Source organism: Haemorhous mexicanus, chromosome 21, assembly GCF_027477595.1.
Source record: "Haemorhous mexicanus isolate bHaeMex1 chromosome 21, bHaeMex1.pri, whole genome shotgun sequence".
Taxonomy (NCBI): domain Eukaryota; kingdom Metazoa; phylum Chordata; class Aves; order Passeriformes; family Fringillidae; genus Haemorhous; species Haemorhous mexicanus.
In genome coordinates this window covers 4,756,068-4,781,961 of record NC_082361.1, presented here as the reverse complement: position 1 = coordinate 4,781,961, position 25,894 = coordinate 4,756,068, and the positions used below count along the sequence as shown (strand labels likewise).

The 25,894-nt window shown below is 44.7% G+C and overlaps 1 protein-coding gene across 2 annotated transcripts in view; it reads left to right on the top strand.

Moving 5' to 3' along the window:
* Positions 1-25,894, top strand: part of ABL1 (ABL proto-oncogene 1, non-receptor tyrosine kinase) — a 79,144-nt gene that overhangs the window by 39,489 nt on the left and 13,761 nt on the right. Inside the window, exons 1-4 of one of the 2 annotated variants that reach the window (XM_059865428.1) lie at positions 5,888-6,468; positions 15,492-15,665; positions 16,404-16,699; positions 21,787-22,059. In XM_059865428.1, coding sequence (XP_059721411.1) covers positions 6,384-6,468; positions 15,492-15,665; positions 16,404-16,699; positions 21,787-22,059 — 828 coding nt within the window. In that variant the 5' untranslated portion in view covers positions 5,888-6,383. Of the gene's footprint in view, positions 1-5,887; positions 6,469-15,491; positions 15,666-16,403; positions 16,700-21,786; positions 22,060-25,894 lie in introns of those variants that run through there. The other variant, XM_059865427.1, reaches the window with a different exon arrangement.

The following is a 25,894-nucleotide window of genomic DNA, read 5'->3' as shown; positions in this document are numbered from 1 at the left end:
TATTTCTCTAAGATTTGTTTGCTGGTCCTTTCCAAGCATGTATGTTTTCTGATTGTGACCTGGCTGTCTGTGATTCCTCCCTTCCCTGGGCTGGCAGAAAATACTGAACTTCAGCAGGATCCCAAAACTGATGGAATTCTACCTAATGCACAGGAACTTCCAGTCCCTGCTCCCTCTTTCGCAACCTTAATAAACTGCCTGGACAATGGAAGTTCAGTCATTAGGACAATGGAAGTTCAGTCATTCCTCATAGTCAGGAGGAATTTATGCCATTTTTGTGTCTTTAAGGTACACTGCTATTTTTTTTCATATCTGAAAAGTGCAAGAAGTTTCTTTTGTTTGTTTGTTTTTTTTTCCCTTTGACTGCAGATGTTTCATAAAGTGTTCAGTGGAAGAGGCCCAAAACTTTTTCAGTGATGGGTGATGAGCCCCTTTGGACTTGAATTTAACCTTGCAGGCTTCAAGTGATAAAACTCCAAGCAATTCCCTGTGGAGCTCATGACCCGTCTTGTGTTTTTACATGAGTACAGTGAATACATATCACCATTGCAGGAATTTAGTAGTACCTTCTGCCTTGTTACTACCTTAAAAAAATAAGGATTCTGCTCTGTTGCTTGAAAGGAATTTCAAATAGTTGAACATTCCATCTCTGAAATCCCACCACTTCCCAGGCACCTCCTTTGCTCATGAAAATTGCAAATAACAAACATCTGTTAAATCAAGGAGAAAAACCAACAAATGCACATGGTTTATTGCAAAATCCTTGGCTTTTCTGTTGATGTGTACAGTGGACTTTTTGTAACCTGCCTTTTGTTGGTTTTTTTTGAAGTTTTTACCAACGAGAGTGGGACTTGGTAAGTCCAAGTACCAGAAGTGTTTAATATCTCCCTGTACATGTGTTCTTGCAGGGCTTTTCCAGCTCTGCTGGATGGTGACTGAAGGAAGAAAAACACACTTTGCCCTCAGGTGTTAACTTGCCTTTGTTTGTGGGGTTTTTTATTTTATTTACAATAATACCTATTGTGGAATGGTCAGAGTAGTAGCAAGAGGCTTTTGTTTTTAACATGCTGTTTTAACTAGCTGTTGTAAACATGTCAGCTGGATCTTGAGAAGGGCTTAAACAGGAAGGTAGAACAGTGGTCTGTAAAAATGTTTTGTGTGTGAATTGGAAAGGGAAAGACAGAGGTTTCTACATAAAACTCTGGAAGAGAGACACTGGCAGCACTGGTGGAGTGGTTCTGAGGGCAGTGGTGGAGAAAGGCTGGCATTTACACACATCTCTGGCACAAAGGTTCCTCTGGGCAGAGTGGTAAAACCACTTGAGCCCTGTTTATCTGGGTGTGCATTCCTAATGCCAGTGGTATTCCTAGAGCTCACCAAATAAGTGGTAGTTGTAGATCCCTCAGTATCCTGGTTGTCTGGGCTTTCTCCTGTGGAGAATCTCACTTGGAGATCTTACCAGGCTGATGTAGAGCACATTCTGTGTGAAAACAAAAAATTTTCTCACCCTCCCTTCATTACATGGCAGATATTACAAATAAATCCCAAATGTCATTGCCTTCTTGTGTAGTGCTGTCATAGCCAAGGAAGTGAAGAACCTTGGAGTATCCTGGAAGGCTTGTTTTCACTTGTCCTTTGGAGTAGCTACAAGGTGTCTGAACAATCACTTGAGACTAAGAGGTGATCCACTCAGGAGACAGTTGTTTAAATCTGAGGTGGCTGGGTGTGGGATGTGCACTCACCTCAAACCCTGCCAACCTTGGGCTCATTTTCTGCTGTGCTTTTTCTACCATAACAAAGCTCTCACGACACAATGTGCTCAACTCACTGAAGCTGTTGTATTCGCTGCAAACAGCTCTACAAGACTCCACCATTTTTGTGCTGCACTTACCAAGAAGGTAGAGTTGAGTAGCCAGGATTTGAAAGCTGCTAGTCCTCTGTATCTGACAGATAGCACTGTCTTCCCAAACGTTTGGCACTTTGTGTCTAAGAGTGGATGAAGTTGTGTAACAGTGGAGGATCTGAAAATCCAAAGGAAAGCTGGAACCTGTCAGACAAAGCAGGACATACCCCCAGGAGAACAGGCAGTGCTGCATTTGCTGTCGGATCAAAGCCCAGCTTTGTTACAGCTCCATCTGTAGCACATGCTGTGGTCATTCATGGATTTCAACATCAGCCTTTTGATTACTTGCATGTACACATACACACACACATTTTTTATCAGGTAATGGTGTTAGGAGGTGTTATTCCACTATGTGAAAAATGCCATCAGAAGAGAGCTGTGCAGCATGGGAGTGTTCTGTGGCATGGGAGTATTTTTAATCCTAAAGACAGGGACCTATGAATGTGCTAAATCATATGTAATCTTACCACTTACTAAGAAAAATGCATCTCATAAATTATGGGATTCTACATTTTGTTGTTCCAGAGACAAAAAAACTGTTTTACAGCTGGCACTGAGTTAGTCTTTATCGTGGGGAAATTCTCAACTGCATTTATAGAAGAGAAAGATAAGGCACAGGTACCTTTAACTGTAAGCAAGAATTTGCTCTTTTTCTGGCACACTTGTTTACCTCCTTTGCTTTAACCACTAGTTTGAGATACTTCTATTTCAAGTGACTTTTCCCATCCCCAATCAGCTGAATGTGCCTATCAAAAAATGCCCAGACTTTGGGACTTAAAACTGTTAACTTTCCATGTTTCAAAAGAGGATTTTAAAACAAAATTAAGCTCAGATTTTAAATGGGTGACAAACACTCAAGCTGTTTTTAACAGTATCGCAACAAAATTCACTCCAGCTGCTAACACGTGAGATCATGCCAAAACTCACTTTCTGTTCATGGACTCCAGTCCTTTTGCTGCTGCTGTCATGTGTGTGTGTGTATGATCATTCTCTTTTGGATGAAAATCTGTCCTCAAATTCTGGGTAGCATTAAGAATGTAAAGAATAAATATCTGTCTTCTAGAAGCAGCTCAAACACAAAGGCTGTTGGCTAAATAGGTTTGTGCTCTTGTAGGAGCATGAACAATAAAGGCTAATGGATACTGGATTGCATTAATGAGAGCAGAGCCAGCAGGTCGAGGGAAGTGATTATTTCCCTCTTTTTGGCTCTTGTGAAGCCACATCTGGAGCTCCTTCTCCTGTAGCAGATGCTGAGACTCTGGAGGGAGCTGGAGGGGACTGGAGCCAGCACTGCCCCCCAGGACCGAGGGAGAGAGGGGGGTGGAAGAGGTCCCAGAGCTTTCAAAACCACCCCACTGGTGGCTGGAAAGACTCTTCTCAGAGGTGCACAGCAAAAGGAGGAGAAGCAACACTTAAAACTTGGAATGAGGCAAAGCTGGGTAGGTATGAGAGGATAAAAAGTGTTTAACTGCCCAGCAGACTCTAAGCCTGGAAAATCCTGATGTAGGGAGATAGCCTCCCTCTGAGCAGGAGCTGGAACTGGAGACCTTCTGAGCCTGCTCCCAACCAAATTGTTTTGCCATTCTGCAGCAGAGAGCCCGAGTTGAAGGCTGCATCAGTCACTTTAGTCCAGAAATCTGCACACGTTTCATGACTGATCTTGTTCTAAGATGTGTATGACAAACAAATGTGAGAGGGATTTATAGCTGACAGCAGTAAGAGTGGCAGAGGTTGTGTGACACTACCAGTATGGCTTTTATTTCTGTATCAGCAGTTAATTTCATGGCATTCAGGAATGGCAGAGGGTATTTGCTCAAAGTATTTACAGCCCAGTTTGCTATGACACAAAAGAGGAAATGTTGAAGGATGATGTTTGTAGCACAGGGACCACACAAGCGTGTCTGCCTGGAAGCATAAAGGGAATTAATTTGTTTATCTACAGAGGAAGTTATCCCAGATAGCTCTTTGTGTTTAACTCCCCAAGTGGATGTGTTTCTCCTACAGTGAGGTTCTTCTGCAGGCGGGTTAATTTAATTTGAGATGAGGCATTCTTCTTCAGGAATAAGAACCCCAGGAGTTCATCAGAAATGTAATCCGCATTAATTCTGCTGGCACTCATTGTGTTAACCTTAATTGTAATGGCTGGGTGGTGCTCGTGGGGGGCAGCCTTTGTACTGCAGGGAATGCTTTGGGGATTCTGAGTTCCTACAGCTGCAGGAAAAGTGGGATAGGGATGGGGATGCTCTTCTCATGGAAAAGAAGTTGCGTGCAGGATGCTTGGTCTGCTCTTAAAACCTCATTTGATCCTGGTTCCCTAAACATGACACTGAGCTGAAACATGTGAGGACTGAGGTCCTCCTGTGATTTATGTAACCTTTCTCCTCCAAATCTGTGTTTAACTCCTCTTTTTTTTCCTCTTTTTTTTTTTTTTTTCACTCCCCCAGTGCGGTTGCACACAAGTTCCGTGTTAGGCAGGCAAGGAACAAGTAGATAGGTGTTGGTTTCTCTTAAACTCTGGTGCTTCCATAAAATAGAAATTCTCCAGAAGTGGAGCGAGGATGGGATAGAGTGGGGAGAACTTATTGTTGTTTTCCCAATGTCCATGCAGGCTGCCAGCAGTGGGGATAAGAGCCTCAGCTCTTTGTCTGAATTGAGGAAATGTTAAAGTTCTCTACCTGCTTTCTGGTGTATTAAATGGGAATGTCCATGTTCATGTTTTCTGAGAAAAAGGTGAAAGCACTGTGAACATCACACTGTCCTTACTGTTATTTCTTTGCTAGAAATGTGACTTGTAATATTAAAAAAAAAAAAAAAAGGCAAAAAAAAAAAAAGCAAATGCTCTTATTGCAGTTCAGTATGGGTTGAGAGATCAAGGATTTTTTTCCCAGCTGTCTTTCATGTTTTTACCCCATGGATCAGAAGACTGAGGCAAAGTGATGCTGTAAAATAATGTTTAAAGAGTCTGAGCAATGTTTGCTGTTTCAGAGGCACAGACCTCAGATGCTGGAAGCATGCAGAGTTTCCCCTAAAGTATTCAATGTTTGAAAACGATGGAGGGCAAAAGAGCACAAGCACTAGTCAGAAACCTTGCCAAAATAAACTGTCAGATGTGAAGGCAAGTTTTCAGGGACAAAAATGAAGATTTGCTGCTCTGTTGACTCTGTGTGTGACACACCAAGGGCTCCACACATTGTGGGGTGATTTGTGCTGGGATCAGCTTCCCAGGCTGTTTTCCCCAAATTCTATGTTTTCCACCCCTAATGAACTCTGTATCCTTGAGCACCTCTTGCTCCAAGCAGCAAAAGCACCCCAAGCTTTGGGAGGTGAAAAGGGATTTTTGAGTGGAAATAATGCACTTGTATACATACCCAATATGCTATCTCCTTTAGAGAGAGAGAGATAGGAAGGTAATCAGACTATATATATATATATATATATATATATATATATATATATATACCAAAAATGATGTTTATTTAAATGGGACACACACAATAATGCCAGAAAACAATCTACAAAAAATGCATAAGCAGAGAGAGAGCATTAATTGCTGTGTAGCCTTGAGAAACATGCAGTAGGTAGTGTGAGAGTGAAAACTTTTGGGCCCTGTGAGGAGCAGCAGTAACCGCACTAGCCGAAACATGAATCCGTGTGCCTGCAATTAGCGCAGAGACGCTGGGCCAGGATCCCGGGGCAGGAGCTGCAGCTCCGCCGCCGTTTCTGTGCCGGGTTACAGACGGGCATCGCTCCGGGCTCGCCTCCCGCCGCTGCCGGCGGTGTTTGAGCGGCCCCGCCATGGGCTGTGCAATGACGCGCTTTGAAGCCTTCACCGAGCGCCAGCATCCCGCCTTTCCTCCGCTTCCCCAAACCTGTTGGTTTCCCCCTCGGCCTCCTCGGCGCTGGGAGAGGCGCAGGCAGGAGGAGGTTAAGGAGCGAGGGCGTTGCTGGATGCCTGATGTCATGGAGGCCGGCGGCGGCGGAGTGAGGGGCCCTTTGTTGGCAGCGCAGCCCCAGCAGCGCCCGGCGGCTGCCGCGCACGGCCGGCACCGCTGACTCTGCCCAACTTTGTTGGCTTCGCTTTTTTTAAAAAAATTTTTCTTCTTACTGCTTTTCTTCTTTTTTTCTTTCATTCTTCCCCCACCCCCATCCCCCGCCTCCTTGCCTCTCTCTCCCGCCAAAAGAGTTGGGAAGGAGGGAAGATGGCTGGAGTTAACTCCCCGGGAGAGGAGGTGCGGGGCCCCTGCATTTTCCGCCTCTCGGGCTCGCCCTTGTAAAGCTTTTCGGAGCGCTGGATTTCGTCGAATTTTCCTGGATATTTTGTTTTAGGCTTCTCCTGGATATGTTGTTTTAGACTTTTTTTAGACTTTTACCGGATCTTTCTAGACTTTTTTAAAGTCTTCTAACGGATAATTCCACATAGAAAAGAAGCTGAAGGAGGGGGGGAAGGGAAAACAGAACAGCCGAAGCCAAACTCTAACAAATGAAAATGTTGGAGATTTGCTTGAAATTGGTGGGTTGCAAATCGAAGAAGGGGCTTTCCTCCTCCTCCAGCTGCTACCTGGAAGGTGAGTACCCCCGGGTCGGGGCTGGGATGCGCTCCCGGGGGGCACATCCCGATCCCACCATCCCGGACAGAGTTTTATCCCTCGATTTCAAACATCCCGATCCCACCATCCCGGACAGAGTTTTATCCCTCGATTCAAGCATCCCGATCCCACCATCCCGGACAGAGTTTTATCCCTCGATTTCAAACATCCCGATCCCACCATCCCGGACAGAGTTTTATCCCTCGATTTCAAGCATCCCGATCCCACCATCCCGGACAGAGTTTTATCCCTCGATTCAAGCTGGGGCCAGGTTTGGGGGGATGTTTGGAGCTGGCCACGTTCGGGTTGGGCTTTCCCGAGCGGGGGTGAGGAACCCAGCGGTGCCGGCGGCGTGCGGACCCAGGTGCCTTTCATTAATGCAGTTACGGAGGGAGCGCGGCTCTACCATTTATGGTTGTAAAATGTCAAGTGATCTTATTGCCGAGCCCATAAACAAATCCCTATCTTCAGGCCTCTGCTTTATTATTTTTTTTTTTCCCGGGGGGCGGGGGGAAATCTTCCTTATTTTGGACGTGAAAAAACCCAACGCCATACTCAAGAAGAAAATTTACATGAGTCCATCGGTAAAATATTTTCAGCATGTGTTAATACGTAAGGCATTGGTCAGTTTTGGTTATTCCTCTTCTTAGTGTGCTTTCCACAGGCATTCGTTTATCTGCGTTTTATTGCATGTTTGCTTTTATAAATTGATTTTTGAGTCACACCCGTGGTAACTTGCAGACTGTGAGATGTTAAACATATGGACCCAACTGGTTTGGGTGGAAAGCTTGGGCGACAGAGGCACCGCGCTGGGCAGGGGGGACTTTGGGCTGAGGTCTTGCTTGGTGTGACCTCAAGCAAGATTTTCACCCTGCCTTGGCTTCACACCCTGCCTGGAACTGCCTTGTGGTCCCTCTGTTCAGCCTCTCTGCTGCACTCCCAGGGCTGTGTCCATCCCACGGGTCCAGGCTCCTTCAGCTTCTTTTGTGTTGCTGGATGTTGTTTCAGTAAAAATAATCCTCCTGCCAGGAGGACCGTGCTAACTCATCAAATCAGAGGCACGGAAGGCAGCAGCTGATGTCCAGGGACCTATCGCAAGTCGCTGTTGCTCAACTCTCAAATATTCGGTGCAGAAACGGCCCTCGGAAATTCATAGGTTAGGAATCTCAAAATCTACGAATGGCTGCTCGTGGCAAACTCACTTGGAGAAGTTTTGGATCAAGAGTCTGTATTTATTGGATACATTCAGTGACTCTGAGGAATTTTTTCTGTTCTCTAAAATCAAAGAACAGTGTCCAAAGGACTTTTTCTGCTTATTTAAAGTTTCAGAAACCAAATGGTGGGCAGATGAATGAATAATTTTGATGTTTTTATGTGACTGAATTCTTCTGCGATCTTTTAAGTATACAAAGCCTCTGTCTGTGTCCCCTGCCTCTGGTATTGCTCAGGGTGTGTGTGGAGAAGGAGCCCCAAGCTGTGCTGGGCCTCCTGTCTGTGCTGCTGGATCTTTCAACACAGCCCTGGGAGAGCAGGCAGAGCATCTGGGGCCTCATTTCCCTCTGCAGAAATGAATGCTGAAGGATGATGTTACAAGGGTGTTGCCTGACTCTTTTTGCAAGTTTTCTCTTTTGTGTTCCTTACAACCACTCCCCCTCTCCCCAGTTTGCAATGCAGTTTCATAATAGGATTAGAGCATAGTTTGACTTGGCTGTATGGGCAGTATGAGTTAGGAACCTTGGACACAATTAATATTGTAGTATTTCCACCTTCTGCTTCCCTGAGACTGTGGTTGTATATTTGGTTTTCTTTTATGATGGAATGGGAAATACATGTTGAAACGACTTTTACTTGATCTCAAGGTAGCTCAGTCTCACTTCTCAGCATGGGGCAAACCCAAAGCCAGTGTCAGAGTGGATGTTAAAGGTATACAAATGTGGCAACTGCAACCTTAATGTGGCAGTCAGGACATAGCCCAGAACCCCCATAATTGACTGGGGAACTCCTGGAGAGCAGGGTGGAATACTCATCTGAGGAAATAGAAGTTTAAAAAAGCAGGATTTTCTGTTACTCCTTTCTAAAGCTGAATGTCTTCCTGGGCAGCTTTGTTATGAACATTACTATGAGGTTGAAATCGTTGTTGAGCATTCCTGGAAAAGAATGGTATTGGCTTGTCCCAAACTCCTGAATTCCAAGAGCACGAGTGAAATCCATTTGCTTGTGTTGCCCTTAAGAATGTAACAAGTTTTTACATATGGATTTGTTATTTTAAGCTTGGCAGATCATGAGAAGGGGGCAGGGTTGTGTCAAGGGTCAGAACCTCTGGATCATTGCTCCTGGATCCCTGTGAAAAGCCTGTGATGGCCAGTCAATTTCCATGCACAACCCTCAGCCTCTGAAAGAATTAATGAGATGATGGTGATATCATGGGAGGATTTAACTCTGCTGTTGTTATTTTAGTTGTGTGGAAAGCTGAAAGTTTCTTTACTGTAATAGACTGGGAAAACTTAAACATAACTGCTTAAAGGTCCATTAGGTGCTTGGGAATCCACTTGCAGCCAGGAGGATAGATGAAATTTTACTTAATTCCTTATTTTTGTATTCATATGTTAACAGAAATAATTCAGTTCTTAGTTGATGAATAGCATAAGATGTAACAAAATCAAGTCTATTTGTTGTACTTTCAAACACACTTTTGGAGAATATTGTGCTGAGTCTGGATTTGCTGTAAGACTGATTTGGTGTCAGGCACATGTGTAGGTGTTTGTGTCCTTTGACCAAGTAATCAGAAATGTGGTTTTCTTTTCATGGTGGTCCCTTCTGAAAGGCTTTTATGCTCTGTTAGTTTGCAGGAACGAGGGTTGTTTGGAGATGCTCTGTGTGTGGTGTGGAGGGCTGGCAGGTGCTGTGGCCCATGGCTGTGTGCTGCTGTGCTAGGGTAGACTGTCCTGCTCCCTGGAAAAGCTGAAATCTTCTCTTAACTTGATTAAAAATAAGTTTAAACTGGTTCTAACAGTGACTGAGTTTTCATATGTTCAAGCTGGGCATTTCTTTGCCCTCATTTCTGTTCCCACTAGTAAATATTATTTTAAAATGTGACAGATTTGAATTTCTCTCATCTGCTTTCTCCTGTCTGCCTTTGCCAAAGTGAATAATTCCTCACCCACTTCACACCAAGAAAGGGTAAAGAGTAGAAGGGAAGAGGCACAGCGAGTACTGCTGCCAATCTGATTGGGAAAACAGAATGTGTCCATGTCCCAAATAGGGGCTGGAATAGTCTTGCTGCCTTTTTGGGCTTGGCTCTACCACTGAAAGTCAAAAGCCCTGTTTAAAACCTGTCAGCGTTCTCTGTGAAGTTTAGAAAGAACATTTTGGGGACGCTAGTAAAGTCCATTTGTTGTTTAACTGAAAAGACTCCTGTCCTGCCTGCTGTCAGACTTTTTTCTTTTTCTAATTTATTACTTTTAGCATGTCTTGTTACAGCTAGAGTAGACGAGCCTGGGGAGGAGCAGCAGCCTGTAGCCATTGCCCTGTTCCTGAAGAGGGATTTTTGTAATGCATTTGGGCACATATTGAGCCAGGCCTAAATTGGCAGCACAGTGACTCATCTGCCCCAGTGTCACTGGGATCAGCAGGCAGGGCTTTGGTCACCCTGCTAGGGAGAGCAAATGCATTAACCTGGAGTTGCTGCCTCCCTTCTGTGTTTCCTCTCTTCCTTGGCTATTTTCTACTCCTCATCTCATGGCCTCTCATCTACCACCACTCAGTAGAATTCTTGCTGTCATCCACGTTTCTGGCTTTGCAGGGCTTCTTTATTATGTTATTGTTCCAGTGGTTCTTATTTGTTCAAAAATCTGGTTGATGGTGCTTGCTACAGTTTCCCGTGGGATGTGGTGAGGAAAAGGATTATCATTTCACAGGAAAAGTTGTAACTGCTTTGAGACCTAAAACTGATCATGCACAGACACGTCAGTCCTTCCCTGAGCAGTCTGCAGGGCTGCTTGGTTATACAAGGGAATACAACAGTAAATCTTGATGATTCTTGCTTGGTGCTTTCCCTGCCCAGGGCTCAGAATCAGGCAGACTTTCCTACTTCTGTGCCTTCAGGAAGGAAACAAAACCAAAAGCTATAAAAGTGAAGTTGTCAGAAATACTGAAGTGTCATTGAAGTTCACTTGAATCTAGTTACTCTTTCCTCTTCTTCTCCCAGACATTATTGTCTAAGGTCAGGCAGAACTCAGTGGCAGATTTGGGAGTAAAGTTCAGATTTCTGCCATACCCACTGTTCCACTCCATCCATCCAGCTGTGATTAGCTGGCTGGAGAAAGATGATGTTTGCCATGTCACTAAGGGGTTTTAAATGGAATAAACTCAGTGAATGAGTTCAGGTAGAACCTACAAGTCTGTGTAAGAGTGAACTTGATGAAAAACCCAACAGAACAACCCACAAACAAACCAACAAAACAAAAAATGACATTAAAAGCCCCAAAATTATGGAATCATCTCTTGAAGGAGTGGCCCACCTCAGGGGAGTGGGGCTGGATCAGTTTCTGCACTACTTCATCTCTGTGTATAAATACACAGTGTTTAAAAAGTGATATTTATCCTCATGCTGGCTCTAAGAAGGTGAACTTTCCGAATATCAGCCAAGAGCAGGAAAACCAGTAATTGCCATTGTTGCAGAAGGCTCAGTGTCCTGGGCTGTGCAGTGGGTAACAGGAGAGGTTGAGCCTGATCTCACTGGAGGGATGAGTCTGAAATAAAACATGAATCCCTCCTTTTTGGAAAGATCTTCTTTACAGGTTCTTTAATTTTATATTTAAATCCATATTCCATCAGGCATAGGAAATCTGTGAGGGCCACTAAGGAGGAACACTGAGACAGAGGCAGCTGCTCCATCATATGTGCTCAGAGTCAGAAACATTTGGAAGTATTAAATCTGCATTGCTATTCTGCCATTTATCATCATTTCTTCCAGGGGAAAAGGGGAGTAGAGGGAATGTAGGGAAAGGAGAAGGCTTAGGTGGCATGTGCTCTGCCTCCAAAGAGATTACTAGATGTGTTCTGCACTCCCTTGCTCTACAAACCTTGTGGAAAAAATGCCAGCACAGTTTGTAAGCCCACAGGATGTTTGTTTTGTAGGGAGACAGGAGGTCTCCTCCTTCCCTCGGGACTGCCTCACAGTCAGCTCTGGAGGAGCCAAGTGTAATTCTGTGCTCCTGCCTGTTTTCCAGCCCTTCCCTTACGTTGTGAAGGAAATTTGCTTGCGTTCATCTAAACCAGAATTGTCCATATCTGAGAAGTTCTCAGCCCCTAACAATGATTCATGGCTTTGTATGAACAGTAATGAGTAGGAGATAGTTACACTTACGAAACCTTTTAGTGTGCAAGCATAAATACATTCTGGGAAAAAATTTAGGGAGGAAATGATGACATTCTTATGGCTAATGCCTCAAAATACAAGCTGCTGTTGTCTTATTTCAAAGTCTGCACCACTTTAATTAAGAGTCATCATTTAGTTGATGTTGGTGGAGAACTGAATTACAGTGCTGCTTTAGGACTTCTATCAGGAACCCAGGTGTTATCCAGAGCAGAGTAATAAATTGCAGCCTTGCTGGGATGCAGCACAAGACAAAGTGGATGTGTGGAAGGAACGACAGCCCGGCGATAACAGATTGAATTACGCTCGCTTCCTGCCCCGTCACCGTGCCAGGATGGCCTCCTGTAGGTACAGCAGCCAGGCTGATTTATTAGGAGGAATCTGGCCCACTGAAGATCTCAGCAGTGCTGTAAAATTGTAGTTAAAACCAGCAGTAGGAGGTGAAGGAGCTGTGTGTTGAAAAAGACTCTCAATATGTAGGAGCAGCAATGTCTAATTCCTGCTCTGAAGGACTGGGATGTCTGGGCAGATTTGCTGGAGAATAGCTCAGAGGGATAAACGCTGCTGACAGCCGGCCGTACGTGGCTCCCAGATGGACATGTCCTGTCTGCTTCTCTCGCTTCATGGTTTTGTGTCCCCAGTCTGCTGACAGTCTCCTCTTGGGGCCCAGACCTCTAAAAGTGTGTTTTGTCACGGTCTATCAAGCTTCTGCTACACTCGGGTCACCACAATTCTGCTCTTTTCTTTACGCTCTTCTCTGTGTTGACTCAGGGCCTCATCCTCCCTTTCTAGACACTCTTCAAGCTTCATTCACCACCTTCCCCACCCCACTTCTTAACTTGGGGTTCCTACCTTCTGGAAAAACCAGCCCCACTCAGCCCAAGAGTTGTCTGGTGTGTCTCCATCGTGCTCTCCTGCACAGCACGTTCACACAGCACCTCTGTTGGGGTGCCTGTGGCTGCACAGGAGGGTCAGACTGGGCGAGACAGAGGGTGTGAGCATCTTCTGATTTCACTGGAGCCTGGTGTGGTTTTCCACTGTAGCAAATTCATGTGTGTGTGTTCAACAGCCCTTGCTCCTGTGGGTCCTTGGTGTTGCAGGTGTTATCACTGAGTCAGTGTCTGTAGGAATGTCCTTGAGCACAGCCAGCCTTCCCCGACTCCGTGCTGCGCTCGTGGGTGTTGCTGGCACTGGCATGGTGTTGTCTCACAGCTGAATCGAAGCACATACCTTGGCATCCGTGTGTAGTGAGTCAGTCCCAGCCTCACCACGGCCTGGGCACGAGGGAGGGATTCTTGTGGAGCTCTTGGCTTTGCTCCCACATCCCCATCCCTGTTTGTGCCTGAGCCATCCTCACTGGGCTGCGATGTGCTGGAATTGGAGGGGAGCCTGCCTTGGATTTCCTGCCTTCCTGTCGAATTAGTGCCCTGTGTGGGAGGTATTTTCCTTCCTAACAGAGGTTAGGTCCATCCCACGGAGCAGTGGGTGCTGGTTTGTCCCATATCTGGGGGAGAGCATCACAGCATTGCTGCTTGCTGGGGTTGTGTGTCTGCCCCTTAGAGCTCTGCTGTCTGTCTGTTCCAGGTGTTCACTGATGGTTTAACTCCTTGGAGTATCTCCCATCACTGTAGTGCCCTGTGTTTGATAAGGGCTTCAAAGCGTTTTCATGGTAAAATAATTATAGCTGAATTTCTGAAAGTGGATTTTCTGTTTCTTGTCTCATTGTCACTCTTGAGGGAAACCCAGGCTGTTAAAATATATTCTCCTGCAGGACACAGGAGGAGGAAGCCAGGATGTTAAGGTGCTTTAAAATAACCCCCCAACATGCTACCACTTTTTCTGACTGTGGAATCGTTTAGAAGGTGGAATTATTTAACTGCTCTGATTCACTATGGAAATATATCTCCCTGCAGTTACAGTTTGGCTAGGAAAACAGGCCCAGCAGTGTCTGTATTTGCTATTTTACTCACATACATCATACACTTTTTCCAACGAATACAGTAGTACTCATGTACATAAATAACCACCCAGAGAGCCTTTACCAGTGGTCACCTGACCAACACATCAAGGATGCCAGATTGTCTTTGGGTCTGTAGTAGCCAGCACTACTATTTGCACTTTCACTATCAAAAATTATATTAGAAAATAATGTGTACTATTATGATTTGTGGGGTTGAATTTTAGGAGGTTGGTGGGATTTTTTTTTTAGCATTTCCCCATTGGGAACATATTTTGGATGTGTCCTAGTCCACGCTAAACTTCTATGCCTTTTCTGATGTCAGTTGCATCAGTTAGTCACTGGCTTACTGGCACAACTTATACTCAATTTCCAGGCCAAACAAACAGGAGTGCTAAAATCATGTTTTGACAGGATTGCATCTGTATAGCAGCACAAAGCTACTGCATATTGCAGGTATAAAGAGAGTTCTGTGCCCCAGGTGACTTTACAGTATAGGAAACACTTGGCATGGAATCTGTGTCCAAAGCCCTGTGTGTGCAGAAGAGGGGTTCAGCAGACAGGGGCTGATGCTGTGTAATGAAGGGCAGTTCATGGGGCATGGGGCTGCAGTGACAGTGCCATGTTTCCTGTCCCCAGAGCCACACTGACGCAATGGATTGTGTGCAGCTCTGTGACCTCGCTCAACAAACTCATCCAGATGGAGAATGACCCTTCAAAATACGAGAGTTTCACAACTTATTATCCTGGCTCTGTGCCAGTACAGGCAGGCACGGTGCTGCCAGCACATCTGGGGGTAGCGTGTTAAAGAGTGAGGGGGCACAATTATCTGGAACATTTCTGCTCCAAACTCTACAGTCATGCCCCAAAGTGAAGGACTTGCAGGAACAACTGCAGTAAAATTCCCTGATGTATTGGGACTTGCTTGATACTTACTGAATATTACATGTCTAATGTGCTGCAGTGTATAAAAAGCTTTGGAGGTTGGTTTTTATTCACCTGTAAAGCTCAGTTTTCAGGAATCTCTGTCTTTGGAGTTGTCTTAGGGTTCCTAAAAATGTAGAAGTATGCTCAACACTGCTGTAGTTTGAGAGTGATGGGCAGGAGAGAGGGCAACAAAAAATACTGCCTTGTCCTCAAATAAGAAGAGAAATGATTAAAAAAAACTGTGAAGACCAGAAAGACCTAACTCCTCCTTAAATACCGTGTCTTATAAATCTCACCTTGCTTGGCTCCATTTGCTGCACGTTCTAGCCATTTCATTTATAGGATAATTAAGGGATTTGCCTTTTAAAGGTCCTGGGTTTGTTTTCAAATCTAACCATTCCAGCAGTTAGGTGTGAGCCAAAGGATTTACAGGCAGCAAACAGCCTACGTGAGCTGCATTTACTGGAGGGATGGAGAAGGGCTTTCCCTTTCCTGCATTTCCTGAGAGGCAGGAGCTGGGGGCTCTGGGAGGCTGGGGACAGCTCTGGAACAAGAGTGTCCTGCCTATGTGGCAGGAGATCTGCATTAAGGCACTGTCCATATCTGTCCTCTGATGCACGAGGAGCACACGTGTCATGAAACAATGCAACTTAGAAAGTCAGAGTGTGGGGGTTGGCCAGATGGCTTTTATCAGCCAAAATGAACCTGCTTTTTCCTTTCTCTCCCTCTTTTCTCCTCCAGAAGCCCTTCAGAGACCGGTAGTGTCAGACTTTGAGCCGCAGGGCCTGAGCGAAGCAGCTCGCTGGAACTCCAAGGAAAACCTTCTCTCCTGCCCCAGTGAAAATGACCCCCATCTCTTTGTTGCACTCTATGATTTTGTGGCGAGTGGGGACAACACTCTCAGCATAACTAAAGGTAAGGTCACTGGCCAGAATTCCACTGGGAGTGTGGGAGAAGGTGTAGGAAGGAAAGTCGCTGTGAAATAATTAAGTTTTACACCAAACCCTGTGGATTTTTTTTTACTGTGGGAAATCATCTTAAACAAATACAAATACTTCACAAAGTCATGACCTTTTTAAAGGTTATAACTGTCTTTTTTTTATTGCATCGGGCAAGAAACTGTCAAAACTAAATTCTCCATTAAGATCAAGAGTTTGAACTGAGAAATTAAACGAAGCTGATTTTGGAGGCTGGCCTCTTGTTTTCACAGTTCTCCAAAACACAGTCCCTGTGTGAAAAATGACTGTACAGATATAAGGACCAGAAGGACTGAGAAAGAAAACACTGTATGTACTCCAAGTCATATCTACTTACCTTCCTAATTGAAATTATTTTTTTATTGCTTATCCACTCCAGTTCTTTCCTAAATCCAACAAGCCAACTCAGTTCAGATAAAATTTGCTGGATTCATTTTTTAAACTCGAGCAGTATTGGAGCTGGTGCAGAACTGCAGGAGAGCCTAAAAATCTGAAGCATGTGACTTTATTTGGCTTGGAGAGATCCACTCAAGCTTGAAGAGAAACACATGCTCCCTGCTGAGTCAGATACCTATTCTTATAGGGGATTATTTAATGATCTGCTAGGCAGAAAAAACTTATCTTTGTCCTCAACTCCCAGGCTCGCCATGTCTGAATCCATTTTCTCTTCCCCAAGGTGAAAAGCTCCGTGTGCTGGGCTACAATCACAATGGGGAGTGGTGTGAGGCCCAGACCAAGAACGGGCAGGGCTGGGTCCCCAGCAATTACATCACCCCAGTGAACAGCTTGGAGAAGCACTCGTGGTACCACGGGCCGGTGTCGCGGAACGCCGCCGAGTACCTGCTGAGCAGCGGCATCAACGGCAGCTTCCTGGTGCGGGAGAGCGAGAGCAGCCCCGGGCAGAGATCCATCTCCCTGCGCTACGAGGGCAGGGTCTACCACTACAGGATCAACACTGCCTCCGACGGCAAGGTAGGCTCCAGGCTCTGCAAACCTTGCTGGGGTACTTGGTCGAGCAGTAGCAATCGGACTGAGCGGTTCTGAGCTCGGGTCACAGGGCTCGTTGTCTGTACTTAGAGTAAACTGTGAGATTCTGACGTGGCTGGGACAAAACAGTTCTGTTCCTGTAGAAAACTGTGTAATACAGAAACAGTTTATCCCTTTCTTTAAGGCAGAAAATAGTACAGTTAGATGAGAGCAGAATCTAATAGATCATTAATAAGAGATGCTGAGAATTCTTGTCCCTTATGTTCAAAATATAATCTTTGGCTGTCAAATCAGAAAAGTCAGCACCTGTTGCTAATAATCCTGTAAATATTAGGGACAGAATGCTTTCTGAGGTATTCTGCAGTATTTTTAACTACTGTTTTGATTTCTCTACAGTATTTCAGCGTGATCATTGGAGACGGGTAGGCACTTTCACTTTTATATGGGCTTTGTCCCCAGTTCCTTCATTTTTTCCCTAGATTGTTGTGTGCTGTAGCAGTGGTGCAATGCTGTGCTTTGTGGATGCTGCAGAGAAATGTTAGCATAAAAGTGTAGTTTTCCACAGGTTTTTGTTTTGATTTCATGGAAACATTTCCACTGGCATTGGAATTTGGAAAATGTTGGTTTTTAACAAATCTATTTTAAGCAGTGTCTCTTTAGATCCTGTGCAGAAGTTGAAGTGTGGGTCTGGAGCATGGCTGCTGAGACTCTTCTTGCCAGCATCTAATGGATGAGAGATTCTGTGCCATTAAATTTCTTCAAAAGAAAAAAACCAAAAGTAATCAAGTATAGTAGCAGCCCACTGTGCCAAATTTTCCTTTGTCCTATGAGACCTTTACTCTTCTTACAGCAAAGCTGACAGCAAAGTCTTTAGTAGGAAAATACAGGGAACCGGTACCCCGTGTTTCCTATTTATCAGACTCAGCACTCTGAAACCTCCAATAAGATAACCAGATTTTATTCAGTGATGAAATACTTTTTGTCTGCTTTAGCAAATGAGTTGTAACTGAGACAATTCTGACCATGTTATTTAAGGCAACATATTTCCAACTTATGGCATTTTGATTCTTCCTTCTCCCTCCCATGTAGACACCCTCTGTGGTCAGCATTAGCTCTGTGAAGCGCTGACATGCAGCACACTCGAAGGACTCCATGCCAATCTGGAATATTCCTCCTCCTATCTCTGTAGTGGATATTCCTTCTATTCCCATAGATGCTGGCAGATGAGCAGTGCTCACATGTGAACGTTTTGAACCGAGGACTCCTTGGGTTGGTGTAAATAAGCATGTGTCCATGAGGAGATAGCACATGTTCTCCATTTGAGCTGTAATAGAGTTTGGCATATGAAGGCTTTCATCCCAGCAGAGCTGTTTTTATCCCAGAAAAACAGTTCTGCAGAGCTCCAGTAATCCATTCAGGTCTGTGTTAGCCAGGTTAACTGTTCGTTTTCCACAAAGTTGCTTGCATTGTTGTTTTTGAGAGAAAGCACAGGTTGGAACAATTCACTAAAGCAGATCTGCAGCTCGTGGTAGTTGGAAATACAAAACTGAGCAGCAGCAGTGACCGAGACCTTTGGCTTTTGGGTGTTGCAGGATCAGGCACAGAGGTAGCCACAGTGCTCCTGATACCGTGCCAAGTGCCAGCATCCCTGCAGAAGGGGCAGTTTGCCATGTCCATGCATCGTGTGCTGCAGTTCCAGCCTGGCCTGTTAAACCTCATCGGTTTCAATTTGCGTTAACGAGCCGGGCAGTGAATTGCGACATCTCAGCGGCAGATGTGCTGCTGGGCTGGGGACACTGTGCTCTTCCAGCACCCTGTCCCTGGCTGTCAAAGCTGAGGAGCTGGGAAGAGAAACAGCCAGTATCCCTGTTTATCCCTCTGTAGAATGGAGGCTGCTGGAGCAGGTCCTGCTCTGAGCTGCTCGTGTCGCACTCTATTTATTACCAGCTTCGCAGCAGATCATGGCTGTGCTGGAGGAAAGCTCTTAACTTCACTGCCCTGAGCACCTGGGGCCCTCCCAGCCTGCTGTATCATTAGTCAGCCTGTCCAGGGAATTTAATATCTCCCAGTGCTGCAGAAGGATGAATGGCTTTGGTGGGATCATATCCTGTGCCTGACAGAACACGCTTCAGGAGAAAGAGGTATTAGAGGAACGTGTGGAGCAGCTGCTGCTCAGCACAGTGGTGTGTCCTGCATTGCAAAGCCTTATCCAGACTTTTTCCTGGGAGAAAATCGAAGGGACTAGAGAAATCAGAGGTTTGTACATCTTCATTTTAGTACAAATGATATTGAATGCATTGGCATTCAACAGCTTCAAAAAAATTATTCTGGGAATTTTTTCTTTATTTCCCACTTTAATGGGTCATATTATTTTGGACCACCCTCTAATGTTTTGTTTTGTTGGTTGGGGTTTTTTTAAGGAAGGTATTAAAAGTGACCTTTCTTGATTTGGCTGGCACAGTGCAGCCAGTCATCTGGTAAACCACTTCCGTGGTACAGAGGCCTTGGTTTTCCTGGCTTGATAGTACTTGAGGGAAAGCCTTCTATTGAGTAACCCAACTGAATAAATAGCCTTGTCCAGCCAGTTCAAATCCTGCTGTCCTCAGCAGGAAGGAAACAGGACTGGGGTCCTGCTTGAGTCTCTTGGATCTTCCAGTGGCTGAATTGAATGCAGACTTGAGCCTCCATGGATTTTTTTGGTGTGGATGTTCAATTTTGTCTGCTGAGCGGGGAGCCTTGGGAGTGCTGCTGGATTCAGGATGTGCTGAGGTTATCACGGACTGGTTTAACCACCTGTACAAAATACCCCAGCCAGGAAAAAGAGATGTGGTCTGGTGGCAGAAGTGCAGATGAGCAGCCCATTTGTGCAAGCAGAGTCCCTTGAGACAGGACTGGTGTTTATGGTTTGTTTGATAAACAGAAATTGACCAAATAATGTGTCAACAACATAGCCAGGAAGCAAACTTGAGTCCCTACAAAGCTCAGATGCTGGGTCTGTCACCTCTGTGAGAGTACAAGTCAGCAGCACCACATGGTTTTTTGTTGAGTGTCATCAGTGAGAGGTTAGAAAAAACCTGCTTACAGAATAAACACGTTTACTGGTGGATGTTTATTTTAATGTAAATGGAAAACTTCATGAGTGTTAAGGCATGAAGTGTTGTTTTTGTGTTCTGGACAGGGCAGTCCTGTTCTGTCCTCATCCTCCTACAGCTTTTTTCTGAAATCTTTGGCCATTTATTTAGCTTCTTTTTCCTTCTGTAACAGGATCATACAACCTGTCACACTAAATACAGCTATCTCTAATTTTCATGAGATATAACTTGTCGTAAAACCATGGGGGACTTTCCTTCTCCATGCCTCTCTAATACTTGCAAGTAATCCTGGAGTTCAGCTTTTCCTACATCCATATTTTTAGATTTTAATTATCAGTATAGCATGGGAGATGTTCATACCATTGTAAGTACTTCAAGTCGTTCCCAAATAGGCATGGCTTGTTCTAAATTGTGGTTGTACTGGCTAATGCTTGGTCACTCACACCAAGCAGCTGTAGCAGCCTCTTATGTTGCCACTTTTCTGTTCTGAGAACATCTGGTTTTACGGTGATTGCACCTGTTTGATCATGAAAAGCACTGTAGGTTTTTGTAGGGGTTTTTTTTCATTTGAGGGGGGATTTTTTAGCCATAGTGTTAAAATGAGATATCAAAAGAATATCTAATTAATTCTGGTAGAGAGCTGTGAACATGCTCCCTAGGAGGTTGCCATTATTTTCCAGTCTTCATTAAAAAGACTAATCAAGTTTGAGGGTGATTTTGTCCCTTCCTGCAAACACTTTTTTCTCTTGCAAATGCAGCTCCCTTTTTTTGTTGGTCATACTCTCTTATTGTTGGAGCTTCACAGATGCATTTTCTTTTTCCATCCAAATATTCTGTCTAGGTAGAAGAAGCAGAATTTTGCCCTAAGTCTAGGATTTTTGGATGCCTGGCAGCCCTATCAACTTTCCAGCTCCTGAAATCCCAAACAGATGGCCAGTGCACATGCAGAAACTGTTGAGTGTCCATCCAGCATGTCAGAAGCATTCAGGAAGTTTGATCATAGCTGTTGGCACGTGATGTGAGCAGTAGGACTAGCCTGTGGAGTGGACAGGAATTTGGGTGGCCTAACATGGTGCTGCTCTTCCTGCAAGCTTGTCCCTTGCCAAACCTTGGTCCTTTGTGAGAAATGGAGCTCTTCCATCTTCTGTGTTGTAGGCTAGACTATGATGCAAAATGCATATTGATGCAAAGATTTCTCCCTGTCTCCTTCAGGTATAACCAGCACTTTTCAAATAATTCAATTTCTAGCTTTTTTCACCTTGCCTGGCAGAAGACTGGGCTTGAGGATGAAAAGTGGAAATGCAGCTCTGGTGGGAGGGAGTCAGTTGTCCATTATCTTTAGCAGGATTTTAGGCTTAAAATGGATCTTCTGTATAAATGTTAAGAAGGTAACAAATATGGGTTATCATGCCTCGCAGCAGGTTTTCATTCAGTGGTAATGATTTTCCTTCTGTGCTATTGATCAGTGCCCATCACAGGGATGGAGCAGAGCAGCTCCTGACTTCGTGCTAAACCTCTGCAGAAGCTCAGGCCTAAAGCAGGGAAAGCTCTGGTTTGCCAGTGACACTTGAGGGAGAATTTAGTCAGGTGAAAATGTAATAACCCAAACAGTAATAGTGAAGACAAGACACTGAAGGTGACAGCCCCCCCATACTCTCCAGGAAATGTCCCACTGACCAGCCTATTGAAAAAAGACATCTCAAGCAACAGCATGCCAGTCTAGTGCTATTTGCAGCCATTTCTGCCCTGTTGTTTTGGCAAAGTGCATGTATTTTCTCCTGAACCCATGCCTTTCCCATGTAAGCATTGGTTGTTCTGGGCTCTGGAGCTGGTTGCAGAGCTTGTGGAGCTCACAGTTCCATGGCTCAAGTAGAAGCAACACCACACTTTGCTTTCACAATTTTATGATGCAGTTCCTGTGCACGAGCTCTCCGAGGGGCATTACCTGAACGAGCTTTTCCCTTCCCCTTTGGTTCCCAGCTCTATGTGTCTTCAGAGAGCCGCTTCAACACCCTGGCAGAGCTGGTCCACCACCACTCCACCGTGGCCGATGGGCTCATCACCACGCTGCACTACCCGGCGCCCAAGCGCAACAAGCCCACCATCTACGGCGTGTCCCCCAACTACGACAAGTGGGAGATCGAGCGCACCGACATCACCATGAAGCACAAGCTGGGTGGAGGCCAGTATGGAGAGGTCTATGAAGGGGTCTGGAAGAAGTACAACCTGACAGTGGCTGTGAAAACTCTCAAGGTAGGACTCAGTCTTGGAGCAGTCCCCATTCGGGTGGGAGCAAGTTCAGGCTGGCTGCCTGCCCTCGCTTCTTGTATTTGTGTTGATGGTGGCCCTTCCTTTGAGTGATGTAGGCTGGAACCCGAATATTTTTAAAAGAGCTTGATCCTCTTATGGTTTATGTGATACCTATAGCACTTCTATCTAAACAAAGGAGAATGTTAACAGCACAGTTTTTACTGGAGAATGGATGAAACCTTAGAAAAGTAAATAGTGCCATGGTGTCTCGTGTTCAGGGTGTGGTGGAGGTGAGCTGTTCACGGATGAACACACCAGCACAAGTTGGTGTATTAAAGAAAGCTGTGGATTGTGAGTCAGTCAACATAAAATTCAAAGGCTGTGCTTCAGGGAGGCTTTACGTGTTTTGATTTTCTGTCTTATGTGGCGTCTTTCCCAAAAGACAAGCTCCCTATGTACCTGAAAGTCTTAAGCAACTGTTCACAGCTGCTTCTTATCAAAAGACACAAGACGAGGAAAAATGGTATGCAAGCTAAGGTATATTAAAATTCATAAGTGGCTTTAATGAAGAACTGGATAATCAGTTCTGTTTCTGGCTCTGCTCCCTGATTTCTGCGTCTTGGTTTCCTTGTCTCTTGAAATGCAAATAGTGCTCTGTGAGTTCATAAGGTCATTTCTTAATTCATCTATGTTTATAGAACTGTCTTGAGATCTTCTGGCACCATCTGCATGCATTGCATTTGATTGCTTAATAGGAGTTTATGCAAACTTGACACCATGTTCTCTCTCCTCGAATGGGGACGTGGTTTGGTCTTGCAGAAACAAACAGAACCGAGGGTTTCGTTTGTTTCTTTTGGTTTTTTTGCAATGGAAATTTTGAAGTGGAGAGAGCTGTGCAGACACTTCAGTGTCAGGGGAAGAACTTTTCCTCGATTTGGGGAAAATATTTCTTCCTTGCTCTCCGAGCAGCGGCTGCCTCAGTACTTCTGGGTTGCCATGGCTGCAGAAAGTATTTTCATTTTGGCCTTTTCTGTACTCTGGAGGTTCCTGCTGCTGCTCCCGGTGGGGGAGTCCAAGTGCAGCTTGCACAGGGAGCGAGTGACATCTAGTGTTGTCCCTGCTCGGGACTGCTCGGAGCGCCGCGGTGCAGGTGGGCTGGGATGTGGCCAGGTTCAGCACAACACCTGCTCACACTGAGCAGAGCTCAGCTCTGCCCTGGAGCACGGCTTGCAGTAACATCTTCCTGCTGCTGGTTGCAGTGTGAGGATTCCTGGTGCTTTCAGACTTCCCATCTTGCTCCAAACTGAAGTTGTTGCTTTCATTCTCATCTCCCTAAAACCCATCACCAAAGACAAGTATGTTATCCCATCAAATCTGTTTGTGCAAAGGAGAAACCTTAATACAGACCATGGCTGTTTCAAATAAATAAATATTTAATGAAACACGACTAAAAGTGGTTCATAATGTAGTATGGAGCAGCATGTTCCACTGGGGAGTATAAGAACAACCGGGAAGAGAGTTGAGAAACACTTCAACCTGCTATTATGTACGCTAAAACCATCCTTAAAAGCAAATTTATAATCCACCTTCTTTAAATCCATTAGTCTGCTGCCTGACAGGTGGGATTATAGCTTTCTTCAAAGTTTTGGGAAACATTTTAAAATCACATTTATATCCCAGTTCTACTGGGAAAAACAAGCCTTTTGCAGCTTCTGCCCGAATCTTCAGATGACTCATTTTATTTTCCTTTGAGAGAATGTTTCTCAAAACTTTGTATGATTCTTCTTGCTCCTTCCCCCTCTACCTCAGATATCTCTGTAAGAAAGATAAAGGAGAGCGAAGACTAAAAGAGAGAGGAGGAAAAAAGTCCTCCCAGCATCTTTTTGAATAATGATGCTTCTGAACACCCATTTGTTGTTCAGTTTTCTGTCAGGTGTCTAAAGATAGCTCATGGCTGGCACAGAACTGGAGAAGAAGCGATGGAAGCAGCACATGCTGTTCCTCAGTGTTTAGCTGGAGAGGGCAGGACCGTGTTTTGGTTATGAGATGTTGCCTGTTAAAATCCATCCCTGGCATCTGTGAGTTGCACAGGACACAGTATTAATCAGGGGCTGTTACAACAGGACACACTCTGAATTTGTGTTTTTACCCCTAAATTGGACAGGAGCGCAAGGCAGTGGCTGTGGGGACAGGGGGCTCTGTGACCTGCACTGGACCAAGTGCAGCAAGTTGTGACTGTGGCCACTGCTGCTTCTCCTGAGGGCCATTTAATGGCTGAGCTGCTGTGAGCTGGTCAGCTCAGCACATTTCTTACTGCTCACCTCGGCTCTGCTGCTTTTTCTTTGGTTTTTTTTTTCATTTTCTTTTTTTTTTTTTTTCTCTCTCTCTCCTTTATTTTTTCCCCAGCAGAGAAGCCTGTGTTTTAAATTAGGCAACATGTAACCCTGGTGTCCCTTAATGCCATGGCATGGCCCTGTGCTGTGCTGGGAAAATGCTGGACAGCCAGAACTGGTTTTTTTCTGCCGTGGTTTAGTATAGTGGGAGCTGGAAGCCAGTTAAAGCTTGGCCCTTTCCACGAGATCAGGTTTTCAAAGAGGTCATTGCTACAGTGGTTCTCTGTATGTGTCCTTCCTATTAATATGGTCACTGAGAGGCAAGAAATTTCACACTGTGGAGGAGCTATGCAAAGGACAAACCTTCCAGGTTTGTGTAGCATGAATAAGACAAAGGCATATTTAGGATAATTTTGCAACCTGGATTATTAACCCAGTTTCTTTTGCCAAAGAGAACAGTTTAAGGTTCTGCTCACAAGGCCCTTTGGACTATTAGTTTTGACAGTGTGTTGAGCGAATTGCAGCTGTCAATCAAGCTAATTGGCAATGAATAGTAAATGATTGAATGGAAGTGTTGGAAAAATGTTCTCAGTGCTAAGTGCAGAGCAGGGAGCTGGCTGGATCTCACAGTGGCAGCCCACTGTTATCGTTCTCACCAGCAGCAGTAAATCCTTTCCAATCCTTCCCTAAAACACTTTGTCCATGTTGCCTGTCAGCATTAATCCATCATTGAAAAAAATATGGATATAGAAAGAAACATTGCTTTAGGAATAGATCTGTATTTTTGCACCACTTTGAAATGACCTTCTGGCCATTTGGGGCGTATCTGCTTCAGAAAAATATGTCTTTTGAGCAAGATTGTATCTTCCTTGGTTTTGTGCTGTGCCAAGTAACTTTATGGTTCACAATCTGTGGTAGTGACACCTCTACCCAGAATGGATACGTCATGGGTGAGGCTGTAAAATTCAAATTCAAAGTGCCAGAAATGAACCTTAGGTTTTCAGTCACACCACGGCTGCCATTGGTCGTGCCTCCCTGACTGAGAGAGGGAATTTCTTGTTCCTGCCCAGTGAACACAAGGGCCTGCCTTTCAGCAGCCTCTCAAGCATTTGATTGTGGTGTATCCTTTCTTTTATGTTCGTTCTTGTTCCTTTTCTGTACTTTTTATTTCATATTTTTTTTTTTTTTTTCCTGTTAGGATCAGGCTTGTTTTTTCCTTTTCTGCTCCCGAGTGTTCTGTGAGAGACTCTTCACAAAAGAGATATGGATTTTCTTGCCCCAGCAAGCTCAGCTAGTATGAAAATGACAAAAATATGTATTTTTTAAATCATACAAAAAATTAATGTTTGTAACTCCCTGCCTTTGTGTTGTGGCTACAGGGAAAAATGACTGTGCGAGAACTGTGGCGTATGTTGTCAGTTTTCAGTTCTTTTTGTGTCCTCATACAAAAATCTGTTTTTCCTTTGTGTACACTGCCTTTGCCAAAGCTTTGCCATTGTTCTGCA